At 40.3% G+C, this 14,169-nt stretch overlaps 1 protein-coding gene across 4 annotated transcripts in view; it reads right to left on the reverse strand.

The window, feature by feature from the left end:
* Positions 1-952: 952 nt before the first annotated feature.
* LOC115219292 overlaps positions 953-14,169 on the reverse strand; it is a 93,713-nt gene continuing 80,496 nt past the window's right edge. For 2 of the 4 annotated variants that reach the window (XM_036508755.1, XM_036508754.1), the window contains one exon: positions 953-1,511. In XM_036508755.1, the coding sequence (XP_036364648.1) occupies positions 1,227-1,511 (285 nt within the window). In that variant the 3' untranslated portion in view covers positions 953-1,226. The remainder of the gene's footprint in view (positions 1,512-14,169) is intronic. The other 2 variants (XM_036508757.1, XM_036508756.1) reach the window with 1 other exon arrangement.

The raw sequence follows: 14,169 nt of genomic DNA on the forward strand, positions 1-14,169 counted from the left end.
TATATATGTATACACATTCTGTTGTGTCTGGGGAATCATTCTTTTTAAGTGCCTTATAATTTAAAACACTCACTGGTAAAATTTCCACTTATTTCCTACTTTATTTTTCTAAAATTTTCGTTGTATCTTGCAACCTTTTCAATAGTTTTGATTCTCTTGAAAAGGCTGCAAGATGCAACGAAAATTTTAGAAAAATAAAAAAAGAAATAAGTGGCAATTTTACCAGTGAGTGTGTTAAATAATAAGGAACTAAAACAGAATGAATCTCCCTAGACACAACAGAATATGCTTCAACACACAAACTCTCACAAACCAAATCCAAAAATGGAATATATATAGTTTTCATGAAGCAATGGCTGATAAATAGAAATGCTTAAATTTTTTTTTAAAGCCAAACTAATGCCTTGTTTTGGCTTAAACAAAACAAAAGTTAGCACTCTAGCCTGGTATTTCAATATTTCATGGCCAGGACATCTTCTACAGGAAATCTTTGGAGAAAATGCTAATAGCTAACTTCTCTGCTCTGAAATCAGCTATCAGCAAAAAGTGTTAGTGGTTGAGTATTCCAAAGACACATGTGTGTGTCAGAATCAACATGATAAGGTATGGGACTTAGTGTGTGACAAGGGTACTCTTTAAAAATTTTGATACAATCCACGTAACAGAATTGCACACTGTTCACACACAGGGCTTGGGGTGACCAGAGGCCATGCTAAAAGATACTTGCCCTAGAGGGAACACAAGGTGCCAGAGGATTGGATCCTGCAGTGCCTTGTGAGTACAAAACAATCTTTTGTAACCACTTGGTCTTCCCTGTTACACATGTGTGTGGGTGTATCTGTATTTATGCATGCATGTATGTGTATGTGTGAGTATGTATGTATGTATGTATGTATGTGTGCATGCACATATGTATACATACATATATATATATATGTATGTAAATATATTTATATATATATATGCATGTATGTGGATATGTATTATGTGTGTGTGAATAAATAAATATATATATATATATATATATATATATATGTAACAGCTTTCTATAATGATAAATAGAAAATAAATGAAACTTCTCTCCATTCCCCTTGTTCCTGCTCTCAGACACACATGGAAAGTAAATAGTATAAAAAAAAGGACAAAAATATGTTTCCCCCCATCCCTCCTTCGCCCCATACATCCACCCAGACAGACAAAGACAAACAGACAGACAAAGGAATCATTCATAACATGCTACTGTTTGTTAGGACCATTGTATCAGCTCGAATCATACTGAGTTCATCTGACTGTAACTGGTTTAACGAGGTGCGGCTTTTGCTGAACGGTTTTATGTCGGCCACCATCGACAGATGCTTTGCCATGGCACCTCGCAATGGAGGTGTACCACATTCGACAGACGGATTCATGAGCTGGTCGACTACCTTGGCCAATCGCTCACCGACTAATGAATAGTTGCTGCAGTCTTCGGTCACATAATACCAGTCAGATTCTAAGACACCAGTAGGACACTGCAAAGAAAGGAAAATAAAAAAAAATATGGTGAGAAAGACAGAGATAATAGATATATTCTACCTGGATACAGAATTAGTTCATTGATTAAATATTTCAATATTTGAGAATTGTTGTTAAAGAAATTACAATCTTCCACAAACCAGAACTATTAATTTTCTTAATCAGGCAAAGAGACATGGTGCCAGTTGACAATCGGTGTCTTAGAACTGATTGTCAAGAGACATCATGTGTCTTACTCCAGGATGTTCAGTATTGGATTCAAATGAAATATTTATTTCTAGACTAATCATCATCATCATTATTTGACATCTGTTGTCCATGTTGGCATGTTTGACTGGGTTGGCATGCTGGAAGGCTACATCAGACTCCACTCTGATTTGGTATGGTTTTCTACAGCTGGATGCCCTTCCTAACACCAACCACTCTCAGAGTGTAATGGGTGCTTTTATGTGCCACCGGCATGGGTGCCATTTGCATGACACCAGTATCTGCCATGACTGCAATTTTGCTCAACTTGATGGGTCTTCTCCTCAAGCTATGGTAACAAAAAGCACCAGTCGATAGGATGTAAAAAGCACTCTGTAAAGTGGTTGGCGTTAGGAAGGGGTATCTGGCTGTAGAAACCACGCCAGAGCAGACAATGGTACCTAATGTAGCTCTCCAGTTCACCTGGCTCCTGTCAAACAGTCTAACCCATGTCGACATGGAAAACAGATGTTAAATCCTGATGATTCTTATATCTTGAGTCAGGAATCAGTCAACAGTTTCAGGAATGCAATCTGGATTAGAAATGTTTTAGTGTTGAAGACAAAAGCAAACGGAGAGAAAAAAAAAATTAAACCATCACCATTGAAGCCTTTCAATGACAATGTGAAATCCTTGTGTTGTAGTGGATTGCATGCCTCAATGATCCAGGGAACCATGTCACTAAAGTGCAGGCTACTGGCAGGGCCTCCCATACTGGATAGATCAAGGGATAGGGGGTTAGACTATTAGGGTTCACCTCTTCCCAAAGGTAAAAATGGGCTTGTGTAGGGCCAACACCCTTACTAGTAAAAACCAAAGTTACAGAAGCATTCAAGATAATTCAAAACCAATGAGATCTGGGAGAGGAAGGTCTTTCCTTGGGGAAATATAAGGTACAGTGCATGAAAATCTGAAAGGACTGAAGCAGAACTGAAAAAGCAGGGGTCAAAATGGAAAGCAGCAGAAAAGAGAGGGTCAAGAACAATGGAAATAAGTCACAATGGCCTATATTCCTTAGGGAGAAAAGGGTTTAAGTAAGTATGGAAGCCTATAAACACAATTCCTTCCTTTATTTACATTTAATGGATATTTGTCCTCACAACGTTTCGGCTGATATACCCTCCACCCTTCATCAGGTATCTTGAGGAAATTTCGAACCTGGGTTCTCATTCCTAAGGTATTTTTCGATGTTGTTGTTATTATTATTATTATTATTATTATTATTATTCAGGTCACTGCTTGGAATTGAAATTTCCCTAAGACACCTGATGAAGGCTGGAAGGTATATCAGGTGAAACGTTGTGTTATCAACAAACAAGATGAGGACAAATATCCGTCAAATGTAAATAATGTACATAATTCGTCATCTCTTGAATTCAGAACTGAGTTCCTTCCTTTCTTTGAATTTTTTTTTTTAAATGCCATCAGTTATAATGAAGGAATTTGTATTCATTTAACGATGGACAAAATCATTGTGTTATAATAGCATATGCAGAGAGCAGAGTTAAAACACTTTTAGTTAAACTGAAGAAGAGTCATGGTGACTTTAAGGTAAATATGAAAGCTGCCAGTTTTACTTTCTTCCTTCAACAAGAAAACATTTTTGTGCTGACATGTAGCTGGAGCAAAGCCCCAGCCAGGCTGGGAGTAACATGTGGGTGGAATGTTGAGGTTGATAGACAAGTTTAGAAAGACTGGAAGGATGGTGGTAATAGGGAGTACTACTTAATGACTAGAAGGGTATTTAGACAACAGGTGCACTTGGCTAAAGGTGTCCTGCAATGTGAGGATCAGAGGCAGGAAGTGTCCAGCATTGTGAGACAATGCATGAGAGAGGACCAAGATGTCATTGGAGTGAAAGGAACTGGTGTGGAAGAGCTTTTATGAAAGGCCGTTGAATGTGGAGAACCCTTGGGATAAACAGAGATTACCCTTTGCTGACCCAATAGAGGGACCAGCAATTAAAGTTGATGGTAATGTGGTAGATAAAGTGATCAAAGACAAGAAGAGGGGGGAAACTGTGGATTCACTGCAGATAGTTGCAGAGATGCTTAAAATATCTGGGGAAGTACGATGAAAGATTACTACTACCACCTGGATAGTTAATCAAGTCACTCAGGAGGGTGTTATACTCAATGGCTAGCATAACAGTATCATCATAAACTGCTACAAGAGCAAAGGTGGTGCCTTAGAGAGAAGCAACTATAGGGGAATCAAACTACAACATCAAGTTATGAAAGTCACAGAGGAAGTCATAGTCCAAATGATGCATGAATAGACTTGGATGAGATGTAGTTAGGCTTTGTTCCTAGAAGAGGCACCACAGATGAAATCTTTCTTGTAAGACACCAACTGGAAAAATACCTGGCTAAGATTAAAATGATATACCTGGCTTTCATTGATTTGGAGAAAGCATTTGACAGGGTACCACGTTCATTAATCTGACAGGCATTGAGGAAACTAGGAGTAGATGATTGGCTTGTGTGACGGGTTCAAGTCATGTACAAGGATGCAGTGAGAGTTCAGTGATGAAGTTAGCAATCTTTTTCTAAACATCATAGTCTGACACGTCATTACAGAGGAATTGTGTGTAAGAAAGAATTGTGCCGGTAAGGACATGTGATAATTCTCAACAACATAATTTCAGGTTTAGTCCCATTGTATGGCACTCTGATCAAGTGTCTGCTACTACAACCCCAGGCTAACCAAAACCTTGAGAGTAAATTTGGAAGATGGAAACTGAAAGAAGTCATCCTGTGTAAATGCGTCTCATTACTCACAGAAATCTATAAATATACTGCTGCTATTTCTACCAACCCTAATGTGACTACCACCCTGTTTTTATCTTTTCTGCAACTAGCATTTACAAGCTGGACACTGAGAGAGAGAGAGAGATTCCCCAGGTGGTCAACCCTTTTGAGACAAACACACCTGAAACTACTCCTTGGTTCTGTGATAGAAATGTCAGGTTTTAACCCTTTAGCATTCAGGTTACTCTGTCAAATGAAATGCTTATTTATTCACATTGTTTTGAAATAATTATTTTCATAGGCACAGGAGTGGCTGTTTGGTAAGTAGCTTGCTTACCAACCACATGGTTCCGAGTTCAATCCCACTGTGTGGCACTTTGGGCAAGTGTCTTCTACTATAGCCTCAGGCTGACCAAAGTCTTGTGAGTGGATTTGGTAGATGGAAACTGAAAGAAGCCTGCTGTATATATATATATATATATATAATATATATATATATATATATATATATATATATGCTGGTGTGTTTACGTCCCTGTAACTTAGCGGTTCAGCAAAAGAGACTGATAGAATAAGTACTAGGCTTACAAAGAATAAGTTCTGGGGTCAATTTGCTCGACTAAAGGCCATGCTCCAGCATGGCCGCAGTCAAATGACTGAAACAAGTAAAAGAGTATATTTTGACGATGTGATTGTTTATTTTTACAATGACATTGTAGGATAGGCGTGAGAGACCAGATCTGGATGGTTTGAACATAAAACAGAATATTTAGGTCAGATATGGCTGGTTAAAGAAATCTAAATTGAAACCATATCAGGTCAGGTCTGCAAGATACCTTCTCATCTACAGGGATCATATTCGCAGGTCCACCTGGGCAACCTGTCAAACAGAGTTCCAGTCAGTCCCCATCTCTGTGAGATACCTCCTCTTCTACTGGGGCTATGTGGAATGTTGTAGTCAACCAGCTTGTGCCATCAACCCAGCCAGATCCTCAGTGAAGAGAACATGGTAAGCAGAGTCGAACTTGGAAAATTGAGCGACATGGCCAACCAGTCTGATTCAGGGGCATCCATATCCAGGCTATTTAATTCTTTCAATTTACAGCATCGTATTTCAAACTGTGAACTTATGAAGGACAGCACAACCTCAGTGAAGATGTGACAACCTTAACTTGGAATGTCGACTGAACAAAAAACAAAGAAAAAAAATGGGGGGAAAAATGCATTCATTTATTTGATTGGCTATCTTTATGTTATGGTCCCGGATACTCAAAAAGTTCTTACTAAGAGCCACCCAATAACAAGAACAGAACATTAAATCAAGAAAGAAAGGTAGGAAGGAAGGAAGGAAGGAAAGAAGGAAATGAAACTGATATGAATGAAGTGTGCAACGTTTGTAGCCAAAGAGATTGTCTGGGTTGTGTAAACTGAGATCTGAAGAGTCGATTTCCTCATCGATTGATTTCCCTGATATAAATATAGATCAGCTAAAAATCAATATATTATTATCATTATTATCATCGCCCAACAGGAAGTGGAAGATTTGTTTGTTGTTGTTGTTGTTAAAATAAATCAGACCAAAACAAAAACAAAAAAACAAACAATTAGTCTCAAAGTGTTTGTCAAATGTTAGTGTTATTGTTGTTGTTGCACATCTATTTTAGAGACCAGAACAAATACAGATTTTAGACATGCCTCACTGATCATTATTATTATTATTATTATTACTATTATCATCATCATTATTATTGTACATGGTTTGTGGGCAACAAGTCAAGGTTTATACAAATATATACAAGTGTCGGCTAGTTTAGTTCTGGTGTGTGTGTGTGATTGCTAGTCTGTCTGTAACCTCTATGATGCAGGTTCAATTCACAGGTAACTCACTTTCCCTATGATTGTTCTTCCCATCCAAGGCCTCCAACTGTAATCAACAGCTTTTAGAGATGGAGAGTGGGAGAGAGAGAAAGAGTAGGAAAGTGAGAGTAGCAGGAGGGAGAGAAAGAAGGGTGGAGGGAAAGGGAGTAAGGGAGAGGGGAGGAGGAGAAAGCGAAGAGAAAGAGAGAGGCAGGCTCGGTTAGTTTGGGTTGCCATCTTTTGTTTATAAGTTTGTTGGATAAGAAGGGACAGAGCCCATGTTCTTTGAGTTCCACACTCTCCCAAATTCACTGATAGGGCTGATATGCAACCAAACAAAATCGTGGTTTGAGAATTTGACTTTATTATGTATAATTACATCATTAAGTCATTACAAAGTTTGTTTGTTGTTTATATATCTGATTACTGACAAGATTTAATTAGAACTGCTCAAACAGACAAGCCCTTAGTTGGGGATACCTGACCAAAGGAAAATAATATTTGAATTCTTGCAACAGGTCTCATAATACATTAAAAATTAGAGAATCTTCGCATATTATTGTGTGTTTTGTATTGTCCCTCTCGTCCATTGCCCTAGTGGCTGACAAGATCAGGGACTAGTTGCCATTTTGAAAACTATATATTTCAAATGGGAATTTGGCAGCGCCACCTCTAACCAAACAATTATTCTGTGCTGATGAAGAGAAATAACTCAGAAATCGCAATACACAGATATTGTTTTGAGCTGAGTGGGGGTGCTAGATTCCTTTGTTCAAAAATATAAAGACACATCATGTCATATAGCCAACTGGAATCAATGTCTCCTGGGGCTAAATTACAGCAACATTTGTCCTAAACCAGGACTGCCATGTTATATTGGCAAAAAATCTTTACTACAAGAATGAACTGGTTAGTCTGTTCTGGAGGACTTTCCGGTTGGGAACTATCATGGGTAATTTCCAGATGTCCTTCACCTGGCAGTGCTACCAGGGGTCATTACCAGTTCGAAATAAACTCTACAGGCACAGATGTGCAGTTAGACCAACTTGCCTGAGATGAATGCAGTGACGAAACCATTCTGTACACCCTCGTTCAGTGTCCAGGTATTGCTGACTTGTGGGGTTATGTTGAACAGCTGCTGTCGTATGTGGGATGGATCCGTCTGTTGGCTGAGTCTGTAGTGATGATTGCACCACCACCCTCCTTCAATCAGGCAGGCAAGGCAGTTTTTCTTTGCCTGGTGGCTATGGAAAAAGTGGTTGTTTGGTGGACAAGGCTGAAAGGCAGGAGGACAGATACATTCCCCTTTTGTAGAGCTCTCATTGACTCTTTCAAGTTTCACTTGAGGAGGAAATCAAGAGTGGAGAGGGAAGTGCTGTCCTCAAGTGAATTTATTGAACGGTGAGTGAAAGATGTGAAAATAGCAACAGTGGATGGTACCTCTCTAAGTGTAGACCTGTGAGTTGGAGAGGACGCTTGCTCCTAGAGATTTCAGGTAAATCTCAGACAGTGGGGTTCCTCGATTATCCCTAGAGGCCTTCCCGTATCAGGAGGGCCACATCTCTATCATCCTCCCCACCACTTCTTTTTTAAACCTTTGTATGCTATGCATATGTCTCTTCTTTTACACAGTATACAATATATACTTTTTTTTTATCATTTACCTATATGTAAACCCCAACACTTTATGTCTGTCTCTGTATTGTCTCCATCATCCTTCACCCTTCTGACAAAGAGATGAAATCATTATTATCATTAAGGCAGTGAACTGGCAGAATCGTTACTGTACTGGGAAAAATGCTTAGCGGTATTTCGCCCATCTTTACATTCTAAGTTCAAATTCTGTCAAGGTCAACTTTGCCTTTCATCCTTTCGGGGTCGATAAATTAAGTACCAGTGAAACGCTGGAGTCCATGTAATTGACTATCCCCTTCCCCAAAATTTCAGGCCATGTGCCTATAATAGAAAGGATTATTATTATTATCATTATTATTATTATTATTAGTAGTAGTAGTAGTAGTAGTAGTAGTAGTAGTAATAGTAGTAGTAGTATTAAAGCAGTGAGCTGACCGAATCATTAGCATGCCAGGCAAAATGATTAGTAGTGTTTCTTCAGTCTTTACGTCCTCAGCTCAAATTCTGCCGAGGTTAACTTTGCCTTTCATCCTTCCGGGATCGATAAAATAAGTACCAGTTGAACACTGAGGTTGATGTAATCAACTCATCCCCACCTCCCCCAAGCTGCCCTTGTGGCAAAAATTTGAAATAATTATTATTTCACATCCAATCAGCAGGAGTTGATGTGTGGTAAGAAGCTTGCTTACCAATCACATGGTCCTGGGTTCAGACCCACTCATGGCACCTTGGCTTCTACTATTGCGTTGGACTGACCAAAGCCTTGTGAGTGGATTTGGTGAATGGAAACTGAAAGAAGCCCATCATATATATCATCATCATAGTTTAATGTCCACTTTCCATGACAATTTGACTGAGGACTGGTGAACCAGATGGCTGCACCAGGCTCCAATCTGATCTGGCAGAGTTTCTATAGCTGGATACCCTTCCTAACACCAACCACAGTGTAGTGGGTGCTTTTACGTGCCACTGGCCAGTTTTACAATGGCCAGTCAGGTGGTACTGGCAACGGCCACGCTCAAATGGTGTTTTTTATGTGCCACCTGCATAGGAGCCAGTCCAGCAGCACTGGCAACAACCTTGCTCGAATGTTTTTACAAGTGCCAGTAAGGCGACGCTGGTAACGATCACACTCGAAATGTGCTTCTTATGTGCCACCAACACAGAAGCCAGTTTGCTGCTCTGGCAACAATCACACTCAGATGGTGCTCTTAGTGCTCTTCTAGCATGGATGCCAGTCATTGAATTTGATTTCGATTTCGATCAAATTCAATGACTGGCATCCATGCTTGTGGAGATATATATATATGTACATATGTATTTGTGTGTCTGTGTTTGTCCACCCACCATCACTTGACACCAATGTTGGTATGTTTATGTCCCGTAACTTAGCAGTTTGGCAAAAGAGACCAATGGAATAAGTACTGGGCTTAGAAAGAATAAGTCCTGGGATCGATTCGTTCAACTAAAGGTGGTGCTCAAGCATGGCCACAGTCAAATAACTGAAACAAGTAACAGAACAAAAAAAATAAAAGAATAATCTCGCACATTCTTTGCATTATTTCTCAGATGAACCAAACCAAAAGAGAAAACCAAAAATGGTAAAACCAGCAATTCACTCATATTCTCAGACTATTCCACAGGCACAGAAATCCTATTGAACATTATATCCTCATTTGGGGTTCCTGGTTGGGCCAAATCCAGCAAGGAACCAATAAAAACATTTCCACTTCGTCAATGTGGACAGTTATCTTATTTCAGTTATAGGACTGTGACCAGGTTGGGGCACAGCCTTGAAGAGTTTAGTCGAATAAATTGACCCCAGGACTTATTTTTTAAGCCTGATAGTCTAATAGTGTCTTTTGCTGAACAACTAAGTCACATGGATGTAAACAAACCAGCACAGGTTGTCAAGCAGTGGTGAAGTACAAACACAAGCAAGCACAAAAATGATGAGCTTTTTTCCAGTTTCCATTAACCAAATCCACATTGGTTGGCCCAGGGCTATAGTAGAAGACACTTGCTCAAAGTGTTGTGTAATGGGACTGAACCTGGAACCTGTGCGGTTGCCAAGCTATCTTCTTAACCACACAGCCATGCCTCCAGCCATATGACAAATTTTCTGCTGGTTTCATCTTGATGTTTAACAATTACTGGAATATCTACAAGTTTCTGCTTCTTTAACAGTTATGTAGGTACATTCTTTGGAAACAGTTGCAAGAATGATGGATAATATGGAACTTTTTCTAGATTTTAATCTTCTTCATATCTGTTGATATACATACAACAAATACTTTATCTTTTTAGCTTCACTGGTAACATCCATTTTGATATCAGGTGAAACAACAGCAGCCAAGAAGAGATTTTTTCTTAATGTTGGTAGGCGTGTGACACAATCAGTTATATCAGGTTTGGTCAGAAAGTATTTGGACTGTTGCTATGGCAACAGAGTTAAAGTACGCAGAGTGAAGCCACTTGGGCCAGCTTGACCTTGAAATCTGTCGTGCATGCATAACAAGTTATAACGTTCTTGTTCACTTCTGTTGTTTACAGCAGTGCTTGGAAGTAAAGTGTGTAGAATATGGTCGTTTCAAAAAGAAGATCGGGTTTCAGCAGCACAAAATCTCTTGGATTGTGTGGTGGAAATTGAAGACATTTTTGAGAATGGTCAAAACAGGTGACAAATTGTGGGTCTGTGGCTATGACCCTGAAACCGAGGCTTAGTCTTCACAATGGAAGAACCTGACAAGATTTTAAGACCTCAAGGAAATCGAAGAGAATGCAACGAGGCAGCAGCTTGCTATCCTAAGAAAGGAGTTCTAGGAATGCTTCCATCCATGGAAATGACACTGGATAAAGTGTGTAGCTTGAAAAGGGGACAACTTCAAAGGAGATTAAACGGTGAATTGATAAACACTGTAGTTTTCTTTTTATAAAACCAATCCCAGTTCTTTTTGATCAGTCCTCAAGTATCAGTATATTTTATGGCAAACAATGTCCAGAGATCTACCATCACCACCACCACTGTACTTTTATGTAATGACTTAACATACTAGAAATAGCACTCAATTCTCCTTCAGATCATACTGTAACATCTTAAAGAAATGGGTTGGTTATGGTTGTGCGAATAGACACTGGCATGGAATACAGATATATTTCTGTTGTAGTACAAATGGTACACTCCTTCCCACATGACAAAGTGGTATGACTAGCCATTATAAAGTCAGCAGTCAGTCGTTGTAGGAAGGTCAGTGGTAGTAGAGTCATTGTATGAGTTCTCAGTTGGAGTCAGTGTCAATTATGTGATATATACGAGTTCAAGTTACCATCAAGGTAGATGTTACAAAGCTGTTGTCTTGCAGAGCTATGAGTGATAGCACAATAGACGAGTGAAAGATAATAAGACGAGGAATACCAATACATCATAATAGTGGCAACAAGAATATCCCAGTGCTGGTTTGGAGACACCATTATGAGAGGCTGCTAAATAAGGAAAATGAATGGGATAAAGAGAGCCTGCTAAATGTCAACCCAACAGAGGGACCAGCTATCCAAGTAGACAGTTCCTTAGTAGTTAAGGCAATCAGAAGCATGAAGATAGGGAAAGCCCCAGGCCCATCAGGAATTACTGCAGAGATGCTTAAAATATCTGGTAGTGTCAGCTATAGCCTAGTCACCCATATAGTTAACCAGGTGATACGCGAAGGAGTCATACCCAATGACTGGTGTAGCAGCATAATAGTCAGCTGCTACATAGGTAAAGGTGACGCTTTAGATACAAATAATTACAGAGGTATCAAGCTGTTGGATCAGGTAATGAAGGTTACGGAGAGAGTCATAGCCCAACTGATTAGGGAGAGAGTCAGCTTGGATGAGATGCAGTTTGGTTTCATGCCAGGGAAAAGCACCACTGATGCCATATTTCTGGTGAGACAGCTGCAGGAGAAATACCTAGCCAAAGATAAGCCCCTGTACCTGGCTTTCATTGACATGGAGAAAGCCTTTGACAGGGTCCCCCGATACCTTATCTGGAAACTAGGAACCTAGGGATAGATGAATGGTTAGTGAGAGCTGTGCAAGCCATGTACAGAAACGCTGTAAGTAAGGTGAGGGTTGGCAATGAGTACACTAAAGAATTCAGGGTAGAGGTAGGGGTCCACCAAGGTTCAGTCCTCAGCCCCCTCCTATTAATCATAGTCCTCCAAGCAATAACGGAGGAATTCAAGACAGGATGCCCCTGGGAGCTCCTATATGCTGATGATCTTGCTCTAATTGCTGAGTCACTATCAGAACTAGAGACAAAGTTTCAAGTTTGGAGACAAGTATTAGAATTGAAGGGCCTTAGAATCAACCTAGCTAAAACTAAAGTCCTAATATGTAGGAAGGCAGGCAAATCACAAACGCCTTCAGGTAGATGGCCCTGCTCGATCTGTAGAAAAGGCATAGGTAGAAACTCTATAAGATGCACTAAGTGTAAGCTATGGACACATAAGAGGTGTAGCAATGTCAAAGGAAGGCTAACTGGGAAGATAGTTTTTGTATGTAGCAGATGCTCAGGAGCAATAAACACTGAAAATGCTCAGAGACCAATTTCTGCCACATTCCAGGGAGAAAAACTAGAAATTGTTGATAGCTTCCGTTACCTAGGTGACCAAGTCAGTAGTGGGGGCGGGTGTGCTGAAAGTGTAACTGCTAGAGTAAGAATAGCCTAGGCAAAGTTCAGAGAGCTCTTACCTCTGCTAGTGACAAAAGGCCTCTCACTCAGAGTAAAAGGCAGGCTGTATGACGTATGTGTACGAACAGTCATGCTACATGACAGTGAAACTTGGGCCGTGACTGCTGAGGATATGTGTAAGCTCACAAGAAATGAAGCCAGTATGCTCCGATGGATGTGTAATGTCAGTGTTCATACTCGACAGAGTGTAAGTACCTTGAGAGAAAAGTTGGACATAAGAAGCATCAGTTGTGGTGTGCAAAAGAGACGTTTGCGCTGGTATGGTCATGTAGCGAGAATGGATGAAGATAGTTGTGTGAAAAAGTGCCACACCCTAGCGGTTGAGGGAATCTGTGGAAGAGGTAGACCCAGGAAAACCTGGGACGAGGTGGTGAAGCACGACCTTCGAACTTTAGGTCTCACTGAGGAAATGACCAGAGACCGAGACCTTTGGAAGTATGCTGTGCGTGAGAAGACCCGGCAGGACAAGTGAGATCATAACCCGTGGCCTCTACCTGGGACGTAGTCAGTCCACCTGTGCATACCTTCCTTCTTGAGACACAAAACTCTACTTGTGAAGACCTGTTGAGGCAAGTGAAAATCAAAATCGAAATCAATCGATCAACATCAATGGAATTTGTAGTTGTGATACCAGTGCTGGTGGCACGTAAGAGAACCATCCGAACATGGCTGTAGCCAGCGCCTCATCGACTGGCCTCCGTGCCGGTGGCACGTAACAAACACAACCCAATTGTGGCCGTTGCCAGCCAAGTCTGGCCCTCATGCTGATGGCACGTAAAAAGCACCATCCGATCGTGGCCGTTTGCCAGCCTCGTCTGGCACCTGTGCAGGTGGCACATAAAAAGCACCCACTACACTCACAGAGTGGTTGGCGTTAGGAAGGGCATCCAGCTGTAGAAACACTGCCAGATTAGACTGGGGCTGGCGCAGCCTTCTGGCTTCCCAGACCCCAGTTGAACCATCCAACCCATGCTAGCATGGAAAACGGATGTTAAACGATAATGATGATGATGATGACAACATACAAGTGGATGAGGATCCACATTATAACAATTTCTTTCTTAATATATTCTGGGAAACCAGAGATTACATCTCCAGTTACATTGTGAAACAAGATAAATCTACATCCAGCACCACCACAACCAACAACAACATGGCAGTTGCTGTTGTTGTTGTTGTTGCTGCTGGTGATGGTAGATGTAATTTGTTTACAGGTAAATATATACCATATTTTTGTATAATTACTATAACGATGTACTCCACCCTCCTTATCAATATTTTACAACATACAGCAAATAGAATAGTGATACTGTTTCTGATAAAGAATCTTTCTGCCGTTCTTTCTTTCTTTCTCTCTTCATGATGATACAAAAGATGATAAAAATGATGGTGATGATGATGATAGTGATGACGATGGCAATGATAGTGATG

This window comes from Octopus sinensis, linkage group LG14 (genome assembly GCF_006345805.1).
Source record: "Octopus sinensis linkage group LG14, ASM634580v1, whole genome shotgun sequence".
NCBI classification, from domain to species: domain Eukaryota; kingdom Metazoa; phylum Mollusca; class Cephalopoda; order Octopoda; family Octopodidae; genus Octopus; species Octopus sinensis.